Here is a 24306-nt window from a genome sequence, read left to right as displayed (position 1 = left end):
TTGGTATTGGTATAGATAATGAAAGTAGTTGCAGTTGGTAGAGTGGTGAAGACGAAGAGTTGTAGAGTAGTGCCCTCCCTCAATGAGTCGTTGGACTCCTTGGAGGTGTAACATAATAATAATAAAAGGATTCATATATATTTTATATTTATATATATTTATATATATTATAAGATTTATAAAAAAAAAAAAAAAAAAAAAAAAAAGTGCCTCCATAGTGCAATTGGAAGAACAGCAGAACATTGTGCCCTTCATTTGGGAAAGACCTGGGTTTGATTCTTGTTGCGATGAAGGGAATCCTTATATCGGCGTTTTCAATTGAAGGTGAGTTAGCTGATCTCATATCGAGGTAGCAGGGTTTTTTTCTCCCAGAAACTCAGGTTTTTCATCACATGTATAGACAAATCAGCCTTCAGTACACACACACAATTTACAGACAAAAAATACTGTTGGTGGTGGTGATGGATGGTAGATGGCATTGATGGTAGTATTGTCGTAGTAGGAGAATTAGGCAGTAGTGGAGAATGTGAGATGTATTTAGCGAGGTAGACTAGATTGCTCTCCTGCAATTGGTCCTTGGACTCCTTGGAGGTGTCGCATAATAATAATAATAAATATTGAAAATACATAAAATGAAAATAAGAACATTTAGTGCTATTCGAACGACAGGCATTTTTGTTTACAATATAAATTTCTTCAACCAGATAATATATGTATCCAGTGAAGTATTTCAGAAGTGCATTAATTTAATTTGGAGTGACTAGAACTAAATTTTATTTCTGAAAGTTTTGTCTTATGTGAATTTTTTTATTACATGTGGATATATATCTATTTTTTTTTTTTTTTCTTTCAGGATTGTGAAGATAAAACAGCTCGTTGCTTTAAATTAGTCTGCTTTTTCCCAACATTAGAAAGAGACCATACTGGAATAATCAAGATATTTGCTCGACTGTGGAACAACACCTTCATAGAAGTGAGTAATATTGGATTTCTCAGTACATTAATTCTTGCTTTAAGCTTTTTAATTAATTGAACCTAAAACCAAAACATGTTAACATCAGAGGCAATCTGTTTCTTGCAGAATTTTATCAACAAATCAGTTCCACTGTTGATAATTATTTAATTGTTTACTGCCTCTTATCTTTCTAAAAATAAATTACTGTTATACGAGGGTGGTCTGAAAAGTTCTTGTCCTTGATGGCAACATTATCAGCAAGATTTTTTTTTCTAAGTTGGTACATCTGTCATAAGCATCCATGTGAAATTGCAATTCATTCTATCAAGTAGTTTGTTTTATACAGCTGTCTGAATTAAAATTGTTGTCTATATCCCTTGAGTATCATGTGTGTTTAAAAAATTATTTGTAAAAGAAGGTTTAATGCCAAAAGAAATTTATTCGAAGTTCATAAAAGTTTATGGGCACTATTATCCTTTGTTTTTGACACTTAAGAAATGGGCTGCCAAATTTAAATGTGGCCATACACCTTGAAGATAATCCACGTGAAGGACGTCCAAAAAGTGTAATAACACCAGAAATCATTGATCAAGTGCATGATATGGTATTGGATGACGAGTGAGTCAAAGTGTGTGAAATTGCTGAGATTATAGGCATTTCCAAAGAACATGTAGGATATATTTTGCATGAAGAATTGCAAATGAAAAAGCTTTGTGCAAATGGTTTTCAATGCTTGTATGGGATATGCTCAGTGCCGCAGCAATCTCCCGCACTGTTTGTGATGGAATTTTGTCAACGATATCCTTCACAATACTTGAATCAACCTTGGTCGGGCGACCGGCATGAGGCGCATCACTGACATCGAAATCTCCAGAATGGAATTTGGCATATGCGTTCTGTTAATGCACCATCCCCATATACGCTGCATATTTTTTATGGGCCTCCGCAGCTCGTTTGCCTTTTTTGAAATAAAAAAGCAAAATATGCCGGTAATGTACATTATTTCCTTCCATTCTAAAAATATGTTACACACATGCAACTGAAGTTGGCCAAATGAAAATTCACTGAAAGGTTATGTGAAATGTCGCCTTTTGACTGTGTAATAGTATTGCATGGCAGCGCAACAATAGCGACAGGCGAAGCGCCTTAAACTTGTACTAAAGCATAAACCGAACAAACTTATTTGCCAACCCAATATTTTATCAGATGATGTAAAAGATCAGGGAAGCATGTCTACAACATTATTCTGGTAACCTTATGAGTTTACAGTAAACTTAAGACAAGTTGTATTATTGTTTTTAAGTAACACCTTCATAGGAGACTACTAAAAGTTATTACATTTAGAAAATGTTTTAAGTCGCAAATTTTCTTCTTGGGATGTATTAAATAGTTTAGCTCTGAATGGATATTATAATTTTTTATTATATCAAACTAAGGCAATCACTGTCATATTGAATGAACTTCCTTTTTTCCAATGAGCACTTTCCAACTTTTTAAGAAACATACTAATAGATTAATTCTTTCTCCTTATTGTGTTATAAGTCATGTTTTGACATGTGGGGTTTTTCACTTGGTTACAAAGTTAATTATGCTTGCCAAGAAAGAAATGATTTCTTGTATCCTTTACCCAAATGTAGCAAGTAAAGTTTGCATGTGAAGTATCTTCACAAATAGGCTACTTGTATATAGAGTATTTTAATAATCAGATGATATACCTTTAGCTACTTGTATGTGAAAAATGTATGACTTCATTAATTCAATTGTGAAGTCTTTCTGGGTCTGTCTTCCACTAATAAGTACACTTTCCAATTTTTTAAGAAACATACTAATAGATTCTTTCTCCTTATTGTGTTATAGGTAACTCAATAAAGGTCTGGGTATGGGTAGTGACCTTTCAGATAATGCTTAGCAAAATACATCCAAAAAGAACTATGCTTTGCAGTTTGAGATAGTGAGACAATTGATGTTAAGTCAACAGCCTCTACATTTAGGTAGCTTAGTTGTGAAGATACTTCACACAAAAATATTGTTTGCTTGCACTTGGGTTAAGAATTAAACAAGAATATAAATTTTTAGGCAAGTATAACATACCTGTTGAGGTATGGGGAGTGCTGCATTCCTTTTTTATTACCAAATACACTAAGACACCAATATGTCTCTTATAATGAACTTGGAAGTTATTTATGCTCCTGCATTTACTATACACTCTGGCAATGCATTCCACTCACCAACAACTATCCACATAAAAAGCTACTTCACATCTTTATACAACTTCCAGGGATGACTTCTCATTCTTCCCATCTTAGCATCCACTCTTTTTTATAATTCCTTCTATATTAATCTGGTAGACTCTCTTAACTAACTTGAAAGTTTCTATCATATCACCTCTTTTCCTCCTCATCAAACTCTGTAATCCACATTCCCTCAACTGCTCTGCATAACCAACACTTCAGAGCCTCGATATCACTTCGGTCATTCATCTTTGGACCCTCTCTAGTGTTTCCACATAACAATGAAAACTAGGTGACCTAATATGAGTACAATAGCCCATATGTGGTCTGACCAGTGCCCTATATAGAGGTACCACCACCTCCTTATCCCTGCATGTCAATGTACATTTTATCATAGCAGCAATTTGGTGTGCAGTCTTTTTGCAATACTTGTGATGTACTCTCAGAACTTTAGTCCATTATCTACCATCATTGCAAGATCCCAAATCTCATCCACTTCCTGAAACACAGCTTCATCAATGCAGCACGTAGTCGTATATTTCTGTGCCCCAAAGTGTAACACCTTGCATTTATGAATATTAAAACTACAATCCCACATTTATACCCACATTGCAAAGGTCCCTCTATGAACACCTCATTAAAATCATCTTTAAACCATTTTAAACAGACAGTCACTACATCTGAAAAATTCACTCCTCTGAAAAGTATCCAGGAATCTATCCATGAAATATACTGCATTATGTCTAACATATGTCAGACAGACTGGCCATTATGTTAGAGGTCTGAACATGGGAACACTTTAATATAGCATGATGAAGTATTCTTCAAAGACTACAACCTTCAGCTCTCAAAAAAAAGAATATCAGCAGATTACTTATCTCTCCACTGCCGCCTACACATGGTATTGATTTGCGTTAGACTTTGTAGCCAGTGATATACAAATAATACTAGTAAACCTATGCAGTAATACTTACATTATGTGCACATAACATGCGAGTTAAATGGCCTGTTTCTGACAAGTAACTTGGTTTCTTTGAAACCTAATTAATGCTCTGATAGGAATGTTAATCCTACCTGCATGGTGTATTATGGATATCACTTGTACACATTCTCCTTGCCTGGTTGCAGGATGAAAACCTACTTTTCCAGGAGGAAAAAATCTTGCCATCACCATATTAGATTGATTTTTTTTTTCTGTATGGCTACCATGTGAAAGGTAATAATAAACCTGTAGTACATTAACACTGTGAGTAGGGTAAGGATTTTTTTCTATTTTTAATATTTTCTATTTGTTTATTTATTTTTTACATAATCCAGAAACTCTGATCTTGAGACCAAACATAGAACTTTATCAGGCCACTTCAGACCTCTAATAATCAGGACAGTGGTCTTGCACAGGAGATGAAATTCATCTACCACTTAAAGACAATAACAAACATCCATGCTCATGGCGGGATTCAAATCCTGTGACCTGTTGGTTGGAGAGTAGATATGCTAACCACTATGATGATCTTAATATGACCAACCAGGCTGGCTAACTTGACTCTCATAAAGGTCCTTGACATCCTAGAAAAGATCCAAAGCCAGCTCTTTCTAACCTAAGAGCCTTGTTGAAACTGACTGACTAAGGAGGCATATGTACATTTAGTGGTTGATTGCAGAAATATTCAATATTTCCATTATTCCATTAAAAATATCCAAAAAAATGCTAATATACTATCTCTTGCTACTTCAAATGAAATAGTTTGAATAAACTAGAGTTGGAGAGATTCTGTTAGAGATCTTTTATCAAGAGTTCATCAGTCCTAGAGCTTGGAATTAAATAAGTAAAATTGAATCACTTTTAAGGAGTCCAAAATGTTTCATTCTAAGCTGCTGTATGCTTCATCTGTATAGTGTTTTATCATGTTCATTAGTGAAACAACTTAATGTATAAGAAAATAGATTGCCAAGTATTTTCACTTAGCTAATTTTCATAATTCCATAAACATCACTGCAAGTCATAAGAAACCTTACACACTTATTTAAGAATTAGTATTTCGTTATTTAATTTGAAAATAATGATGATAATTACAACTTAATTTGCATTTCATGTAGAATTATGCATCTGTGGATCTGGTAATCATTAGATCTCAGGCTAAAATAGATTTTGACCCTTCATTTGATGTTAAGCAGAATAAAGAAAATGACTTTGCATCTGTAAGTATGAGTGCTAATATTTCATATATTTTGAGGAAAAAAAATTGATATAAATTAATGAAAATGTATTGATATGATTTTGTTTTTATCTAAAAACAATGCATTTAGATATTATGCCAAATGATCTACAAAAGAGATGTTTCTGGCTGACTACACTGAGAGTAATTGACCTTTTTTGAATTTTACAGTATAATCTGATAAGCAATTTATTTATTTTTTACAAATCATAGGATCTTCCACTACCAGTGATTTAAACACTGATTTCATTCCATCCTGCAATAAAAACTATCAATTTTAATGCTATCAAAATGTCTTATTTCTTGGGGGGGGGGAACCACTTTGCCCTCCATTGCCTTTAAAAATACTTGGATTTTCAAACAAGGTGATTTTTCTCCTCTGTTTTTACTCTTACAAACACATGACATCCATTGCCCTTTTTTTTTATATTCAAAACATTATTTGAAATTAATATTCTTTTCTCAGGAATCTTTGTGGAGTCAACTCATTATGGGAGCTCCTCACTAAAAAATAATTCAGAGCATTCCATAGACCTAACACAGTCTTGATCTCTGTGCCACTGATCTCCATATAATCCAGGTGATCAGATGTGCAAGTAGTCCAGATATGGCGTTATTAAAGCTGTATAAAGGAGAAGAATAACATCCTTATCCCTGTTTGCCAGTGTGTTCTTCATTAACCAAGTAAACTAATGTGCTATTTCAACAACTTTTGCAATATGCCCTTTGAACTCCAGTCCATAATCACCTCCAAATCCCCACTTCATCAGTTTCCTGCAGATCAGTTCCAACAGCATAGTATACAGTTTGTGATCTCTTCATGCTGAAGTGCATGACCTTACACTTGACCACATTAAACTGGTATCCATTATCCTTTGCCCATATTGCCATTCTACTTAAGTCATCCTGCAGGATCTCTACACATCTTCATTGATTATCACTCTTCCTCGCTTTGCATCATTGGCAACAAATTGAATATTTTCCCTTAAAATCTTTTAAGTACCACTGATGTACATATTAAACAGCAGTAGACTAAGTGCTAAGACCTGTGGTACATCACTTGTCACCTGCATTGAAATTTCTCATACACTACACTACACTTTGATGCCTGTCCATTAGCCAGGCTGTTTAATTTAAGCTGCAGTTTTGGGAAGGTGTGCCTAGAAAGTGGAAAGAGGACAAAATAGTTCCATTGCATAAAGGAGACACCGAGAGAGAGGTAGCAAAGTATAAGCCAATCAGTATCTTAGGGGGGGGGGTAGGAGAGGTTGGTACTGGAGATGTTAGTAAAAGCCAGAATTCAGCACTTATCCAAATCACCAGCTTCATATTAATCCCCATTTGCTCCTTATGTAACAGAGTTCCACATAGTGTCCGTCCTGCCAATGCCTCTGCAAAGCACCACAGTATCCATTTCTTTATCCAACTCAGTTGTCCCTTCATTACAAAATGCGATCAATTTACTTAGGAAAGTTCTACATTTCTCAAAACCATGCTTTTTCTATAGAGTATCATATTCCTCTCCATCCAGTCAGTCTCCTGAATTCTGGCTTTTACTAACATCTCCAGTACCAACCTCTCCTACCCCCCCCCTAAGATACTGATTGGCTTATACTTTGCTACCTCTCTCTCACTCTCTCTCTCTCGGTGTCTCCTTTATGCAATGGAACTATTTTGTCCTCTTTCCACTTTCTAGGCACACCTTCCCAAAACTGCGGCTTAAATTAAACAGCTCAGTCAGAAGAGTTACCAATTGCCTTGCACATTTTCATAACACATGAGCTGATGTTCCATTTAATCCCATGTTCATATTTGCATTAAGGTTCTGCAATATAGTACATATTACCCATTCATGTACCTCTATTCTTACATCAGGCACTGCATTATCTCCACCTGGATAAAACACCCTTGCAAAAATGATTACTCAATAGCTCAACCCTTTGTTGTCTCCCTATCAACACTTGTTAATCATCCTTCCATAGTCATTTATTTCCTTTTACCTGCCACATGGCCAAAGATTCAGAAGCTACCTCATCAGGTAGCTTCAACTTCCTTTACCATACAGGTTATCCCTCTTGTCTGTAATTTATGGACTTGATCATCTTTATACGCCCTCCTTCTGATTCTGCATATAGAGTCTGATCTTGCTTTTTTCCAGCACCCATTGACCATCTGCCATGTATTGCTAACATCTTTTTTCTTCCATATTCGCTGGTTTGGTTGGCCGAGGTTAGTGTCTGCTCTGCAGCCAAGAGGCTGGATGACTTGTGTCCTGATGCAGTATGAACTTTGTCTTTGTGCCATAAAAATCAAAATCAAATCTTCCAAATTCTTATGCCATGACACAGATATAAGCTGACTCCTCAGATCATCATTTTAATCACCTGCTTTTTAATTTTACATATAACTCTTGTCGACTGAAAATTCTTTCTGTGATCTTCTACACAATGACATGATTGCTCTTCCTGCTTGAAGGACAAGATATTTAGCAAGTGCAGAGCAAATGATTGCTTTCTTGGATACAGTAATAAGGAAATGAAATTTCTGGAATTCTTGAGTCACAAGTCTTTCAGGGTAACATGCAGTAAAAAAAAAAAAAAAAAAAATCAAGAATTTTGGATTTGGTCATAACATCAGAGGATCTGACTGTAACCGAAATGTCATCCTTGTCTCTGGATAGTGAGTGAAAATGCAGTTCTTGATGTGGGATGAAGACTTGGAAGTATTTGGGGTGGAATTATGGCATTGTTAGATTTGTAATTATGGTAGTCTTAGAAATCAGCCAAAGATAATTCCATGGAAGATTTCAAAGGAAAAAAGAGACAGCATTGCAATGGAACTAGTAGAGAACTATTTATCAGCTGCAATGTCAACTTGCATAGCTAAGTGAAAAGGATAACATGATTTGGTGTAAATTGGATTTAATGAAATCAAACAGGAACTGCAGATGGGATAAAAAAGGGTAAGGAAAAAAGTATAAAAGAGAGAGGTGTGAGGATTTTGCATGAAGAATATGACTCAAGCCAGTAAAGTGACTAGCTAGAATATGGGAAGAGATTAACACTGCAATTCAAAGAAAATTATAATGAATTCTTTCATTGTGTCCATTCTGAGGAGAAATATTTGTAGTCATCCCTGTTAAATATAGATGACAGTCAAGGGATTGATGCAGTTGTGAAGTTGTTAAATCATCAGTTCATTGGTATTTCATCCTGGAAAAGGCAGCCTTTATTCTCATGGGTAGGAGTGAAGGTTTAAAGGTGTATTAGGAGAATGTGTATTGACTTCTAAATACTCTGGAAATCAATAAGGCAGTCAGATTATTATTCTTATTATTATTGCACAGCACCTCCATGCTGTCCTAAGACTCATCATGGGGGAATGATAAGTCTTAGGGGAATAGTTTGGGGAAACCCAAACTATCACCACTTTATCTATTATACCTCTCCTTGAAACCATTAACAAAACACTCACAGCTCAGGTAACCCATTCACTCACTAATCTCCAAGCAAAAAATCTAGTCCTCATGCCCCTGCTAACCACACTCTTGCCCGAACTTCCAGGGATAACCTCTTGTTCCTTCTCCCCCTCCTCCAGCTAAATGATGAAATATTTTCCTTGCATCATTCCTGTAAAATCCTTGAAGTTATTTAAATGTTTCTATCATATCCCCCAGGTTTTGTCCACTAACCAACTTTTGCAATCCACAAATTCCCAAGCTGTCCTCATGGTATTCCTCAGACCACTCACCATTTTGGTCATTCGCCTCTGATCTTTTCTACCACTTCCTCATCCCCAAGAAACCCAGGTGATTGGACCTGAGCACAGTAATCCAGATGTGGTCATATCAAGGCTTTATAAACAGAAATGATAACTCCCAGATCTCTGCTTGTTAGTGTATCCTTCAATAACCAGTAGAAAGTATTTTTAACTTGGGTATAATTATGTTAAAGATACCAAGCAATTTTAAACCTGCTTTTACTCCATTTTTCCCAAGTGAGCAAACAGACAAAATGTTAAGTTTGCGCCTGCAATTGATGCAAGACTAGCTGATCCCACAGGTAGTGCAAGACCAAGGCAACTCGTGGTAAAGGTGGAGTAAGCTCTGATGACTAATCTTAATATTTACCCTTAATGCCAAAACATCTCCAAGACGGGGATGTATGATGTTTTGTATTAAAGGCAAGGGGCCACTACCCAGACCGGTTTCGACCTTTATTGAGGTCTCATCAGTGGGAGCCAGGCTAGAAATACCAAGATTTAGTAATGCAGAGCTTATAAGTATTTTACCAAAACAAGTTACCATAGGGTGTTTTAACCTTATTAAATAAAAATCTCAGGAGGAGATCTCTTGCATCAATTGCAGGCGCAAACTTGACATTTTGTCTGTTTGCTCACTTGGGAAAAAATGGAGTAAAACCAGGTTTAAAATTGCTTGGTATCTTTAACATAATTATACCCAAGTTAAAAATACTTTCTACATTTAGATCTCCTCCTGAGATTTTTATTTAATAAGGTTAAAACACCTTATGGTAACTTGTTTTGGTAAAATACTTATAAGCTCTGCATTACTAAATCTTGGTATTTCTAGCCTGGCTCCCACTGATGAGACCTCAATAAAGGTCGAAACCGGTCTGGGTAGTGGCCCCTTGCCTTTAATACAAAACATCATACATCCCCGTCTTGGAGATGTGTTTTGGCATTAAGGGTAAATATTAAGATTAGTGATCAGATCTTACTCCACCTTTACCACGAGTTGCCTTGGTCTTGCACTACCTGTGGGATCAGCTAGTCTTGCATCAATTGCAGGCGCAAACTTGACATTTTGTCTGTTTGCTCACTTGGGAAAAATGGAGTAAAACCAGGTTTAAAATTGCTTGGTATCTTTAACACCTTCAATAACCAAGTAATCCTGTGAGCTACTTTAGCAATATGCCCTCTAAACTTCAGCTCTTAATTTACTACTACTATTATCTCCAGATAACTCCTAGGTTAATCAGTTTTCTGGAGTACAGTTCCCTCATGTGGTGCATAGCTTGTAATTTTTTTATTTCAAAATGCATAACTTTATACTTTTCTACATTAAATGGACATCTATTATGTTTTGTCCATACCATTAGCCTATTTAAATCATCCTGCAAGTTCTCTCCATTACCTTGATTAACTATGACCTTACCCAAATTTGCATCATCAGCAAGTAATTGAATATCTCCCTTCAAATCATTTCCTTTTTTTTTTTTTGTACAAATCAGACAGCAGTGGTCCAAGCACAGAGCCCTACAGCACACCACTATTCATCTGCCTTCTGCTGGATTCTACTCCTCCATATACTAATTTTTAGTATGTGAACTAAATATATCTGACCATCAACCATCCTTTTATCCATATCACCAGTTTCATATCCATCCCCATTGGCAGTGAAATTCAAATGGTGAATTTCATTGCCAAGTATTAACCACCACCTGTTTTGGGAGTCTCAAACTGCTTGAAAAAAGTCTATCTTTGTTCTACAGAACAGAATCTCCAGTTTATGCAATCATTAGGTGACACCTGCAGTACTAATATTACAATATTAGTAACAAGATTTAAAACCTTTCATGAGTGGTATTCCCAAAATAAATAACAGTAGCAGAATGCAAATAAAGGTTCAGTATCTTAGATTCATCAAGGTCATGGCCAGCCATATGAAGGTGTCCTATGAGGAAAAGTTACATTAGGACAAATGATTATTTAAAAAAAATCAGCAGACAGCAAGCAGTGACATCTAATGAGGAACTGGGTGGAAAAACGATCGTTACTTCATGGGGGAAGGGTTGAGAAATGTAGACCAGTATACTGACCAGTACAATGTCTGAATTTATACTAAGTAGGAGGATCAGTAGAAAATGAAGGGCATATGAAGTGGGTGGCAGTAAACAATACCTGAAAAGTATAAAGAGCAGGTTATGAAAGCATAGTATAAGCAGTATGTAGGCACTCAGGTTTAAAAAAAAATGTACAGGAAGTTGTTCTCTTGATATGTAGCAAGCAAAAGGAAGAAGAATTAGAGGGGTGGTAGTATTGTTTGATGTTTACGGCAGTTTCTAACCACTGTGGAGCTGAAGCATTTAATGATCATTTCATTAAGGAATTTAATGCTTATAAGAAGCTTGAGGAAGGTGGAATGGCAAGAGAATGTCTAGAAATGAATAAATAGAAGGATTTCAAGGTGTTTAACTAACTGTAAATAAAGTGAGGGGAGGGCTTTATACCATATTCACATGCTTTAAAGGAATGTAAATTTATTAGCAAGTTAATGACAATGTATGCATCACAACTGGAACAGTTCCAGATGAGTAGAAAGAGGATAAAAGTACTGCTTCACAAAGGGGATGCCTAAATTGAAGGGTCAAATTACTGACCAGTTTGTGTATCTGGAGAGATTGGTATATGCTGAATCCAGAATCTGGTTAACAGGGGCAGAATGTTCTCTCTGCGGGAATTAGTGTTAGCTTGTTTGCATATTTCAACAGGGTGAATGTGTTAAAAGAGGTGATATGTATCCTGTGACAGATTACCACATGGTAAATTGATATTTAAATGGGGTTGAATAATAGATTAGTGAGCTGTCTGTATGACAGATATCCATAAGTTGTGAAGTGCAGTTATTTAGCAATCAAGGTTATGGTTTACCAGATGGTTCTTTTTGAGGATCAAAGCTTGATAGTGATGCAGTGTACAGTAGTGAGAGTTGCAGATAATGTAAAGTTGTGAGAACTATCAGGAGCGAAGGATGTTGTATCTCTCCAGGAGAAGATTAGAGGATGCATTACAAAAATTGTAAGGCTTACACAGTGGATTATGGTGTTGAGCAGTAAGGAGAACATTGACATGTAGAACTGGAGATAAAATAATTGGACAAGATCTCATACATTTGAACACCTAGTTTTCAAGGAAATATTTTGGAAAGGATCCAGAGAATAGTGACTAAGATAGTGTCAGGTCTGTGGATATATTGAGGGAATGCCATACTCAGAACTTGGTGGATGGAAGAGAGAGGTTTATATGATAGAGATATGAAATTAGTACCTGGTACATGCAGAAGAGATTTTTCTTAGAGTGGAGAAAGACAGGTGTAGAACAAAGACATTGCTGGAATGTATAAGAAAACTGTGAACAAGGAAGTAAGAAACAGTTTTTTGCTTGGATTGGCAGGCATGTAGAACATGTTGCTGGAAAGTTGTGATAATGCTATATTTCATAAACTCACTAAAATTAATTTGCTAATGATATTAATGGTATGTCCATGTCACCAATTATCATTAATATTTGATTAATGATATTTGCCAGATATTTAGCTTCTGGCATAATATTTAAACATTCTTCAAGAGAGGATTTCAGATGTACATAAAACAGATACCGATTTTTATTATTAATATATATTTTTTAAAAGATCTATATCCTTCATTCATATAATTTAAAATAGTGTCATGAAATAAGCATATTTAAAAACACAGTAACAGTGTTAAATTACTATCATTAAAACATATACAACTATATTGTAGAGTAATTAGAAAATTTATTATTTTGAAAAAAAATTTTTTTTGTTTCTTTATTCTAAACATGGTTATAGGCTGAAACAAAGGCTTACCCTGACATTCCCACTAAAGCACCAGAAGGTGTACCTCTTTGGATAATAATTTTGTCTGTGTGTGCTGGAGTACTGCTTTTAATAATTCTAATCTTAATTCTTTGGAAAGTAAGTAATATAAACTTTTAGCTATTGAACAGTGTAACCTAATAGATTACATTCTTCAGTTAATTTAATTCAAAATTAATCAATTTACAAAATGTTGTTTTATTATGGACATTGTTTTACTTTATATGTGGATATTTATTATGCTTCCATTTATTAGTTTCCATACAAGGCTGATAGATGCTGATAGATTTTTAGGTTCTGTTTTTATTTAGTGATTATGATATATTCACCAATCAAGAATTTGCTTATGAAAAATGTATAACTTTAAGACTTGGGGTCACTGCAGTAGTTTTCAAAGGTTTTGTTTTTGCTTGCTGTATGATGTAAACCCACTGTTACAGAACGGGCCAGTGAAAGCCTTAATCAAAACCAGTAATAAAAGGAGAACATACAGACTCTAACATAGTACAATAGCTTGGCATGTTGTTAGTTTATATTTTCTTAAGCTTGGATTGGTTTTGAAACTTAACATTTCAAAGGAAACATAGTTTGCTTAATGACATAACAGTGAATATATTATTTTTTGTTGAAGAATTTCCATAGGTAAGTTGAATATTTTTAGGCTCTTTTCTTCAATAATTAAATTGCATAGAAATTTGTAAAAGAAATAATCATTGACAGTTTTTCAGTTTCTAATTGTTCTTGTGACTTTTATGTCTTTTACTAAAGCACATACATGACTTTGACTTAATTTTATCTTCAACCTTTTATCTTTCAATTTTTTTCTTTAACTTTTTATCTTCATTTGTAAGGACCTATGTGCTGCTTCATTTATTAGGAAAATACCAACCAGACATAAGAATTAAGTGAACTATTTGTATATAATGAGAAATAGAATCATTCTAAATATGTCTACAATGATTTATTCAAGAAATAGGGATCAGAGAATGTTTCTATAGTAGATTCAGAAAAAGAGTAAGTTTCTATTGTACAACACTGAATATGTGAACTTCTTCAGTGGAAGTCAGTTTAAAGAGTGATGTGGACAAATTTCAAATGGCCACTTAGGAGAAAGAATTCTCACTGAAGATGCCACTGTAGAAGAAGTTAAAATTTTTTTGAATCACTGAAACGGGTAGCTAAAGAAAGTTTAGTTTTATTGGAAACCTAGCAGAGTATGAAATGAGTTTCATGTTTTAGTCTAATATGAACAAGCGACATCACTCCCTGTCCCTCAACTTGGTTTTGTTCTGTTGAAGGTGTGTTCAGTATTTGGTCACACTCAAAACTTAAACAGGTTTTAGATAAAAATAACATTATTTTTCCTAGAATAAACTTTATAATAGAAAATTTTATTCTAAGGAAAATGGCTCTCAGCTTTTCCATTTAGAATAAGTCAATGTTCACTGGAAGATATATTCTCTAAAACTCTATGCACAACTATTTACAAAAATTGTCAAGACTCTTGTCTTACTCACAAGACACATCTGTTTTTCCAAGGGAACTCTCAGATTAGAATTACAAACTAAAAAGACAATATGAGCTGAATGGATATTTTCCATTCCTTATTCTGAACCCATCTGAAAAGTTTTTTAAAATTTGAATTGCTGGTTCTGCAGTTTCTCCATCTCACAAGCAATATATGGAGTTTCTGCTAGCCACAGGATCCCATGGGATAACACAAAAATCCATTCAACTTTGAAAGGCTCTTCAAAGACAAGACTGCTGTAAAGCTCTTAGCAATCAACCTAGTCTTTTAAACCTTCTCTATACTTTGTCATTTTTGTAACTAGCTTTGTGCTCCTTTGCCCATGTTTGTTTATGACTGTGTTAATGACTCTGTTCTCATTTCCCATGGTTTCCTGATAGTGTCATGTAACTGACTGGAGAGTGGCAGAACAGAAGTGCCTTCTAAGGCCTGTTCATTGCTGTATAGTTTCATGTAACAGTCCATTCTTTTTTGTTTGTTCACATCTGATGATGTGATCAGTGCATAGTGAATTAATTATATCTATGAATTATGTTAGTATTAACAATCAGTTGCATCCTTAGCCTGTAAATAAAACTTGGCATCCTTTTTTACTCAAGACATTACTTGTTAGCCCATCTACTAAAATGTGTACCAGTCTCAAATCTGACCTCATGCTAATTCAGTGTACTAGGCACCTTCCTAACAATTTGACATCTTCACTAATGTTGTGCTAAATTACTGAATGCTGAAATGTTTTGACTCTCTATATATTAATTCTTCCTATCAATAATGCAGGTGATGCCCATGTGCCTGACTGTTTTTTTTTTTCTTTTTTTTTGATTGCTGATTTTCATATCAAATTTATAAATTAAAGATACCAAGAAATTATATACTTGGTTTAATCCTTTATCCAAGTGTAAGCAAACAGAGTTTGTGCCTGAACTATTTTCAGGACTGGGGCAACTTGTATATTGAAGCTAATGGCCTCACATCACTTGGCTTAGTATCCTTATGGGTATGTATAATGCTATGCATTAGGAGAAGGGTCACTACCAACACCGGTTTCGACCTTTATTGAAGTCTCATCAGTGGGAGCTAGACCCAAAGGCAACACTAAGGTTGAAGTAATGCAGAAGTCATACACATCTTTTGGCTACTTGTATATGTAGAGCTATTGGCTTTGGTTGGGTGTTCTTGGCTGGTGAGATGACTGTCTACCAATGAGGGTTTTCCATATGAGAGAGGCAGTTAGATACAACCATATTTGTTTAGGTTGGGATAGTTGGTAAGAGATGTAGCAAATTTGAGGAAAAACCTCTTGAATTTAAATTTGCTTCAGTGGAGCAAGGTGGCTTTTTTCCCAGTGGATCCTGTGCAAGGTAGTGGTGTAAATGGATGTAATCCCTTTTGCTCTGATATACAGATGTTGACTGTCCTACCTGTCTGTCCATAGTATGAATGGTTGCAGCTGCAGAGTACCTGGTACTCTCCAGGTAAATCCAGAGATTGTAGCTGGTCTTTGGGAAGTGGATAAAGGTTGCTAGCTTTTTGTGTGGTTTATAAGTGGTCACAAGATTGTGCTTTTTTAAGATCTTGGCCACCTTTTCTGAGATGCCATGAATATAGGGGATGGTGATGGATTTGCTGTAATTTGTTTGGAGGGGGGGGAGGAGAGGTATGTGATGTGATGTTAAAATTCTTTTTATATTTGGTAGGAGGTGTAGCCACTGGCCAAAAAGGGATTTTTATGTAGTTGTGTTGTGTTGAATACAATGTCATCTGAGCAAATTAATTTTGCCAAGTGGACTAGGTGTTTTTATAGATCCAAATAGTTGGGGGAGTGATACGACTGTTGATGGATGTCTTTACCTGTGTGTGTGGGTTTTCTGTACACTGCAAATGTCAGAGATCCATTTGGTTATCTTGTAACAAGGGTGTCTAGGAAGGACAGACTGATATTACCTTCTATTTCTGTTATGAATTGGATCCTTGGATGTTGGCTGTTCAAATGGGATAGAAAAGTGTGTAAGGTGGCCAGCCATGCAACTCTCACAATGTTGTACTATTCTTAGCACCAAATGATTCAAGAGTTCTTGAGGCAAACTGGCCCACTCCTCCTTTGGGGCAAGGATAAGGCTTTCTGGAGGAGAACGTTGAACAGCAATGGTTCTCCCTATTGCATCCCAAACATGTTCTATAGGGTTTAGATCTGGGGAGCATTAACATTTTGATTAATATCCTCAGTCTCCAGAAGCATATCCACTGCTTGTATATGAGATGGTGTGGCATTGTCTTCCATAAAAATGAATTCTTCACCTGCAACATGAAGAAACAATTGAACATGACATTGAAGAACTCTGTTGCGATATTGTTCATCAGTCATAGTCCCTTTTTACAGCACTCATAGCTCGATGCATCCATTAAGCATAATATCTCCACACACCATGACCACAGCACTGCCATATCTGTTCTTTTCAAGAACATTCGTACAATTGTAAGCAGTACTGCTTTCACATCAGATCAAGTGTTGTCTAGAATCAGAGGAAAGACTAAAATGACTAATATGTAAAGAGATCATTAGCCCATTGGTGTCTTGTCCAATTTTTATGGATACAACATCACTGAAAATGTGTTCTACAACACGCTGTGGATAAAGGGATACAGATCACAGGCCTTCTGGGATATAGGCCTACTTGTTGCAGATGTCTTGCCACAGTTTGTCAAGATAACTGCATGCCTGTGATTGAATGGAGCTGACTTGCTGTGGTGTGTCAATTACATTTTGCTGCTATAACCGAAAAATCTGTCTTTTATGCTCCATGGTAGAGCAAGGGTGACCTCTTTACAAACATCTGGAACACATTCCATTTGTTTTAAATGCCCAGAGCCTGGATACAACACTGTGAGATTCCAAACTCTCTGGCAATAGCAATAATTTTGCGGCTTTCTTCAAGCTTACCAATAATTCTTTCCTGTGTCGACTCATCAAGATGATGTCTTTGAGACATTCTTGATGCTTTACTCTTTCATGAAAAGAGCTTCCTTCAAACACAATTTGCTTAGTGCAGCCAGCCTTTTATCTTGTTGAGTGCTACCATGCGACTTTTTACTTGGAATCGTCAGTTATACAAATTGTAACAAGCTGATTTGTCTGAATTTGATTTAATCAAATTCAGGTGTAATCTGAATTTGACCAGTTGTAATCTTCAGAAATAGTGTTTGTCCTTAGGTGTTGGACCCCAGTGTGCTTTGGGTAAACCATATATTGTGAGGGAATGACAGTAGTAATTGTTTAATAGTATTAGTTGGCCAATGAGTTACTTTTCTAAATTCTTTCAGTCTTTAATAATGGTTCTTGTGACATACGAGAAACAAAAACTGAAACACTTGGTTAAATCAAATATTTCACTCTGAATCCAACAGATCATCTTCACTGAACAGACAATTCAAACAAGATAGAATAACAATGATGCATTTCAAAAGATATGAGTCGCATGCTAATGCAATACATTATAGTAGATTGTGAGATGTGATTTAAAAAAAAAAAAAAAACTACTGCTGTTTGTAACTAATAAGCATAAGACTCTCATAGTTATCACATTTCGAGTTGGGACAGTGCAGTAGACAAGTCTTAGACCAGAAGATTTTCTAGTCAGTATTAACTCAATGCTGTAGTTTTTTTTTTCAAAACATCTCCTGTTTGACCAAAGTAAAAAGATATGCCAAATCACAAGGAACTTCTTAAACACCTGGAAGAGATAGAATCAACTGCTGGCAGAAAATAACAGAGGAGAGTTAAAAATGTGGGTGCTAGATTGTATTTCTTCAGAATCCCTGAAGTTGAAAGTGCATTGAATGTGATCAGAGAAGCCATTCTATTGTACAATATGTAGGTTATTGTCAAGTTCTAGTTTCCAACCAACATCCCAAATCTGTAGCCTTATTTGTGGATAAGAGGAGCTGAAGAATCAGAGACATATTTGTAAAGTTGCACAAATAGCTATGGTTATTTTATTGAAGAATACAGCAAACAAGCAGTGATAAGGAAGTCACATTCCTCTTTATGTTTGGTGACATCTGGATTACTATGCTTTTGTCTGGTCACTTGGGTTTCTTAGGAATGGTGAAGTGGTGGAGAGAATTCATAGATGATTGGTCTGTAGAATGCTCCTTATGAAGACAGATTGAGAATTTGTGCAGTGGAAAAGAGTGTGTTATTTGATGCAGAGGAAATATTTCATTATTATCATATTATCATTGCTGGAAATTGAGTAAGAGTGTGGTTAGCAAGGGTGAAGACTGAATTTTTCACCTGGAGAGTGGTGGATGAGTGAAATGAGTTTGTGTGGATAGCTTATGTCTCCCACAATGAATCTCCATGCTCAGGGGTTCCTGTGCAGTAAAAATAATTCTCCAGACTAGGTGAAACCATAAGCCTTACAATGAATGCGCTACAAAACAAAACATTTGCTTTCAGGTAGAAGTTTATGGAATTATCAAGGTAGATCTTTTTGATTTTATTCCTGTTTTGTTAGCTCACCTCTGATATGCAATGATTATTGTGAGAATATTAAAAATCAAAGAATTTTGGAAAGGTTTCACAATATTAGATGGTTTCTGCACTATTAGAAATGCATGAAATGAAATCAGAGTCTACGCTTAAAGATGTCTAGGAATGGTTTGTCTCCAAATTACTGATACTTATTTTGAAGGATTTGAAAATCCTGTTGAGGAAATTTAATGCAAATATTGTAGACACAGCAAGGACGTTACAACTAGAAGTGCAACCTGAAGATTGTACTGATCTGTAGCTTGAATCTCATTCCCAGTCCCTAAATAATGAAGATACTTGATATTGAAGAAAATAGGAAGGACTGAGCCTCTGTAGCTCAGTCAGTTTAGATGAAGCCCTTTGGTCGGAAAGACTTGGATTCGATTCCCATCAGTGATGCGAGGAACCTTTATCTGATTTCTTTCGACTAAAGGTGAGTTAGCCAGTTTCATAGGGAGGTAGGGGGTTTTTTCACCCAGAAACTCAGGTTTTTTTGTCCCCCAGAACACGCACTGGCCCTGTGAACACACATGAATTACAGTCATGAATACATCCCAGCCATATGCTGGTCCTGAGCCTGGATAAAATTGGGGGTGGACAGGGAAGCAATATTGAACTACCATGTAAAAATCTCACCAGGAATGCCTTGTTTGCAATGTCCTCAAAGTTACCTACAGTTGGAAATGACTGAAAGGGAAAAACTAGGTGGGAAAGATGTAGTCTCATCTTGAAGATTTATTCAGCTCTGTGTCTAAAGAAATAACTTTCAATCATTTAGAGATTACAATCCGTTTTTGAAAAGGTGGATCCCAATTTTGTTAGAAGCTCCAAAGCAGTTGTTTATTAGATGCATTCTTCTATAAAAGACTGGCATCATCTCAAATCCTATGTCAGTCTTCAACATCCACTCAAAGCCCTACTAAAAGTCTGTCCCCATACTCCAGCAAGAAAGTGTTCAGCATTTGATGAAGACCCAGAAGTTGTGGCATCCCTTTCATCTTTCCTTCAATAATTTTTCATTTCCAACCGTTTTTGTTAGCAAAAATTATTCTAAATTTTTTATTTGTATGACTGATATAAATAAATGCTTTATGTCATTTACACACATTCTTTATGTGATTGCTTTAAAATGTCATTAAACTATCACTTGCTTCTACAAGCGTGTGCTTGTAGAAGTGATAGGTGACAGTGATAAAGTTCCAGATGATTGTCATATAAATTAATGTGTTGTATGACCAGAGTATTCCTGTGTGTGTGTAAACATGAGCAAATAACATTTGTGTTCAAGTTTGAAATCACTTTTGTAACTTATCTAAAATATTTTAGTGATTAATGATGGGCACTTTACACTCTAAGATAAAATGAACTGAAATAATATATTGACTGTGTGAGTAGCATATATATATATATATATATATATTTGCACAACTACAAACCAAATTTAACTACTTTCTAATGTTTTTATTCTTAGAGGTATGTGAAATTAGCCCTTATTTGTTAGTTTATATCTATTCACAAAGATGAAGTAAAATAAAAACTATTTATGCTTAACCTTTGTTATTTATTTATTTATTTGTAGTGTGGATTTTTCAAAAGGAAGAAACCTGGCTATATACTAACAGCTAATAGTGATACAGAAAAAGAATACTGAAGTTTTAGGTGATATATATATAAAGGTTTATATGTGTATTTTGAATGTACATAGATTAGCGGTTAGGGTCATTACATAAACTTTAGCGTTGAGACTTTTGAACTGTGAAATATATAATTTGTTAACTGGTTGAATATATTTTAAAGCCCTAGTATCTGGGGCAATATGGACAAAAGTAATGCCTTAGCATTAGTTGGGAAGCTGTGATATTTATTTATTTATTTATTTTTCTATTAATAGACGAACTGAGTCATTTCACTTATTGTATATGGTGGACAACGATTCCAGGAATAATCTGTATAAAATGCTGAAAAATATCTGTACTTTGTTAATGTTCAGAAGTTTTAATACTTTATTCCCATTTTTAGAGACACTTGTATCATAATCATGAATATACTTTTAACATATGATTAAAATATGAAGGTTTTCAAAGCAACTGGAAGATGGATCCTAATGTCTCTTGGTCATTAAAGTCCAAAGAGAAATACATTATTATTATTATTGTATGGGCACTTCCATAGAGTCTGAAGACTCATTGCAGGAAACCCAAACTATCCATCATACTTCTCTTTGAAATCATCCATGGATAACTGTTTCTTCTGTCCCCTCCAGGCAAGTGTTGAAACATTTTCCTTGCATCAGTCATATAAAACCCTTTAAGTAACTTGAATGTTTTTATCATATCTCCTCTTTTTTTGCCTATCAACCAACTTTTGCAATGCACACACCCTCAATCAAGAGCTTTATGAAGAGAAGAAAGAAACCACTGTTCAGTCAACTCTTGATAATTTTGCCATTGTCTTCTGTGAGAAAATAATTTTTTTTTTCTATTTTCTCATGTGATTTTATTATTCCTATCTATCCTATCCCAATGGCTTTAACAGGCCTTTAAGGCCCACAACCTTCCAAGCATGCTTGGATTTCGTAACCGAAATACGAGGATAGAATGGTCACTCCTATGCCTCAAGGTATTCTTGGCTGTATCCGTGTGTGTTCACGGGGCCGGTTTGCCTGCTTGCGGGATGAAAAACACCAGATAAACTGGCGGGAAAAACCCTACTGCCCGCGCCCAAGACCGGCTAACTTGGCTATGGCTGAGGAAGATCCTTCAGCTCCTCACGTCTCCGACAGGAATCGAACCTAGGACACTCCTTCCCCAGGCATATGGTTGCGAAGCGCAAAGCCACTAGGCTAACCGCGCGGACGATTTTATTATTGCTTTGTATTATTAATTATTACATATTGAAATCTAATTTGTGTGTGCATTCTGTAAATGAAACTAACAAATAAATATTTCTGTTAAATATAATATTTAAAATATCTTAATGCACTACTACCACAGTCATATACTGTAAATATTATTATTAAGAGACCTCCAGGGAGTCAGGAACTCGTTGAGGGAGACCGTACTATTGCACCAGCTGTCATACCTGTTCTTGAATTCATTCACACTACTTGCACACACAACATCCAATGGCAATCCATTCCAATCATGCACTACTCTGAGAGAAAAAGCTAGACCTAACCCTTTTCTTGATTTAAATACATTAATAATGAGGTATGATTAACAGGCAAGGGGTTAAATCTTACATGAAATCTACAAAATGTAATTCTTGCATAAGTTGGAGACTGTCTGTGTATAGTTCCTGGAATTGCTTTTCCATCCCAGCTATCTTATTGTTTTAATTTACGAAAGTACCTTTAACCTTAATTTCTTAGACTACGTACCCCGTTTACTGGAGATGCAGTTTGATTGATCAATGACCTCTGATTACACAAATGTTTGCTCTGTGAATTTTCTGTAGCTGGTCATTGTTCAGCCAATCACAGATCTGAAATTCCCATTCTCCTCATGAACTGTAGCCAGCAAGTGCACACTATACTTAACTACTCTTCCTGTCCTATGAATGATGCCTGTTCCATAGAATTTCCTTAGTGCTTCCCAGAAACTACAACCTTAAGGCACTGTCCACAACTTTCTCCTGTCTGTGCAACCCTCAGTATTATACATTTTTAACCTTTTTGTTGTTGTGGGATTATTATAACAAAAGTAAAAATAATTCTTGCTTTATTACAGTCTCAAACAGTAGTGCAAGAATGAGCAGGTAATTTGTGTAGAGGTGAATTAATTCTTATAAGGAAACTGATTTCCTGCTGTAGTTCTAGAAGGCAAACAAATTAAATATATAATTTAATCCTTTTTTCGCTGTATGTACCATTAGCTAGTAATAAAATTTAAGACGATGCATTAATGGCCAATATATAGCTATTTCTGAGAGGGATGTATTCTCCATAAGGAAGAGCAGTTCAAATCCTGTGCAGAAGAGGAATTCTGCATAACTTTCCCTGAATTCACAAATATCAGTTTTATTGAATGCTACTATTTGAAGCCAATTAGGATCAAAGTTGTGGAAATCATGCTGATATTTGTTTTTCATTAATGCCCACTGATATGAAAAGAATGTGGTTCCTTGTTTGCATAGCTTTTGCTTTGTTGGTCAGTAAAGCAGACATTCAAAGTTACTGGTGTGTACTTGAAGATTTGATAACTTCGGTCATAGTCAAGTGTTGGAATGAGATAGAATTAATTTGCAACTTGCTTGCACAGTGTTTTCTCTCCTGAACCTATATGCCATCCATATTTTATCCTATCATAAGCAGATGAATGTTTGGTCATACAAGTTACCTCATTAAGTCTATTCCTTCTTAAAAACTGTGTAATTGCTAAATTTCTTTCATACATGTAGGTATTTGCAATGTGTTAGTAATAAATTGCCAAGTCAAAATGGCAGTAATCAGTTAAGGTCCCTGCATTATCACCACAGTTTGATACAGTTTGCAAATTGATCCCTCAGTGATTAAAGTCATTCTTCCTTTTCTTGCCACTTATACAGAAAGAACTCTTTGGGATTTATTATTATTACCCAAGACCTCATGGAGTCAAAGACTCATCTAGGAGGTCCTTTTATCAAACACACAGTTCATCATACCATGCTTTAAACACACTCAAATCCTCTGCAGACACCACACTCTCAGGCAAGGCATTCCAATCATTCACAACTCTGCATGAAAAAACCTGCCTCTCACTCCCTCCTTATACAGCTTCCAGGGATGACCTCTGGTTCTCTTCTGATCTCCCACTATTTTCTGTAGAACCTCTCCAGCATTGATCTCTAATAACCCCTTAATAACTTGTAGGTCTTTATCATATCTCCCCTCCTCCTCCTGTCCACCAGACTCTGCAAGTTGCATCTTCTCAATCCTTCCTCATACTCGACATTCCAGAGGTTAGAAACTACCTTAGTCAATCGCCTCTGGACCCTCTCCAACATCTCGTCATCCTTTTGAAAACCAGGTGACCAAATCTGTGCACAATAGTCCATGTGTGGCCTAATCAAAGCTTTATACAATGGAACAAGAATCTCCCTACTTCTACAAGTCGGTGTCCTCCACAACGTTCCCAGAAGCCTTTGTGTTGTCTTCACAGTTTTGGCTATGTGTCCCCTAAATTTCAGATCCTTATCTACTATCACCCTCAGATCTCTTATTTCC

The 24306-nt window shown here is 35.7% G+C and overlaps 1 protein-coding gene across 1 annotated transcript in view; it reads left to right on the top strand.

The window, feature by feature from the left end:
* Positions 1–20814, top strand: part of LOC150094544 (integrin alpha-PS1-like) — a 397822-nt gene extending 377008 nt beyond the window's left edge. The window contains exons 23-26 of the mRNA XM_090412091.1: positions 854–973; positions 5284–5385; positions 13015–13140; positions 20683–20814. Of these exons, the coding sequence (XP_090268217.1) occupies positions 854–973; positions 5284–5385; positions 13015–13140; positions 20683–20754 (420 nt within the window). The 3' untranslated portion in view covers positions 20755–20814. The remainder of the gene's footprint in view (positions 1–853; positions 974–5283; positions 5386–13014; positions 13141–20682) is intronic.
* Positions 20815–24306: the final 3492 nt, after the last annotated feature.

Source organism: Typopeltis vanoorti, chromosome 22 (assembly GCF_054136105.1).
Source record: "Typopeltis vanoorti isolate ZY-2024b chromosome 22, IOZ_Tvanoo_1.0, whole genome shotgun sequence".
Lineage (NCBI taxonomy): Eukaryota > Metazoa > Arthropoda > Arachnida > Uropygi > Thelyphonidae > Typopeltis > Typopeltis vanoorti.
This window is presented reverse-complemented; position numbering and strand designations above follow the sequence as displayed.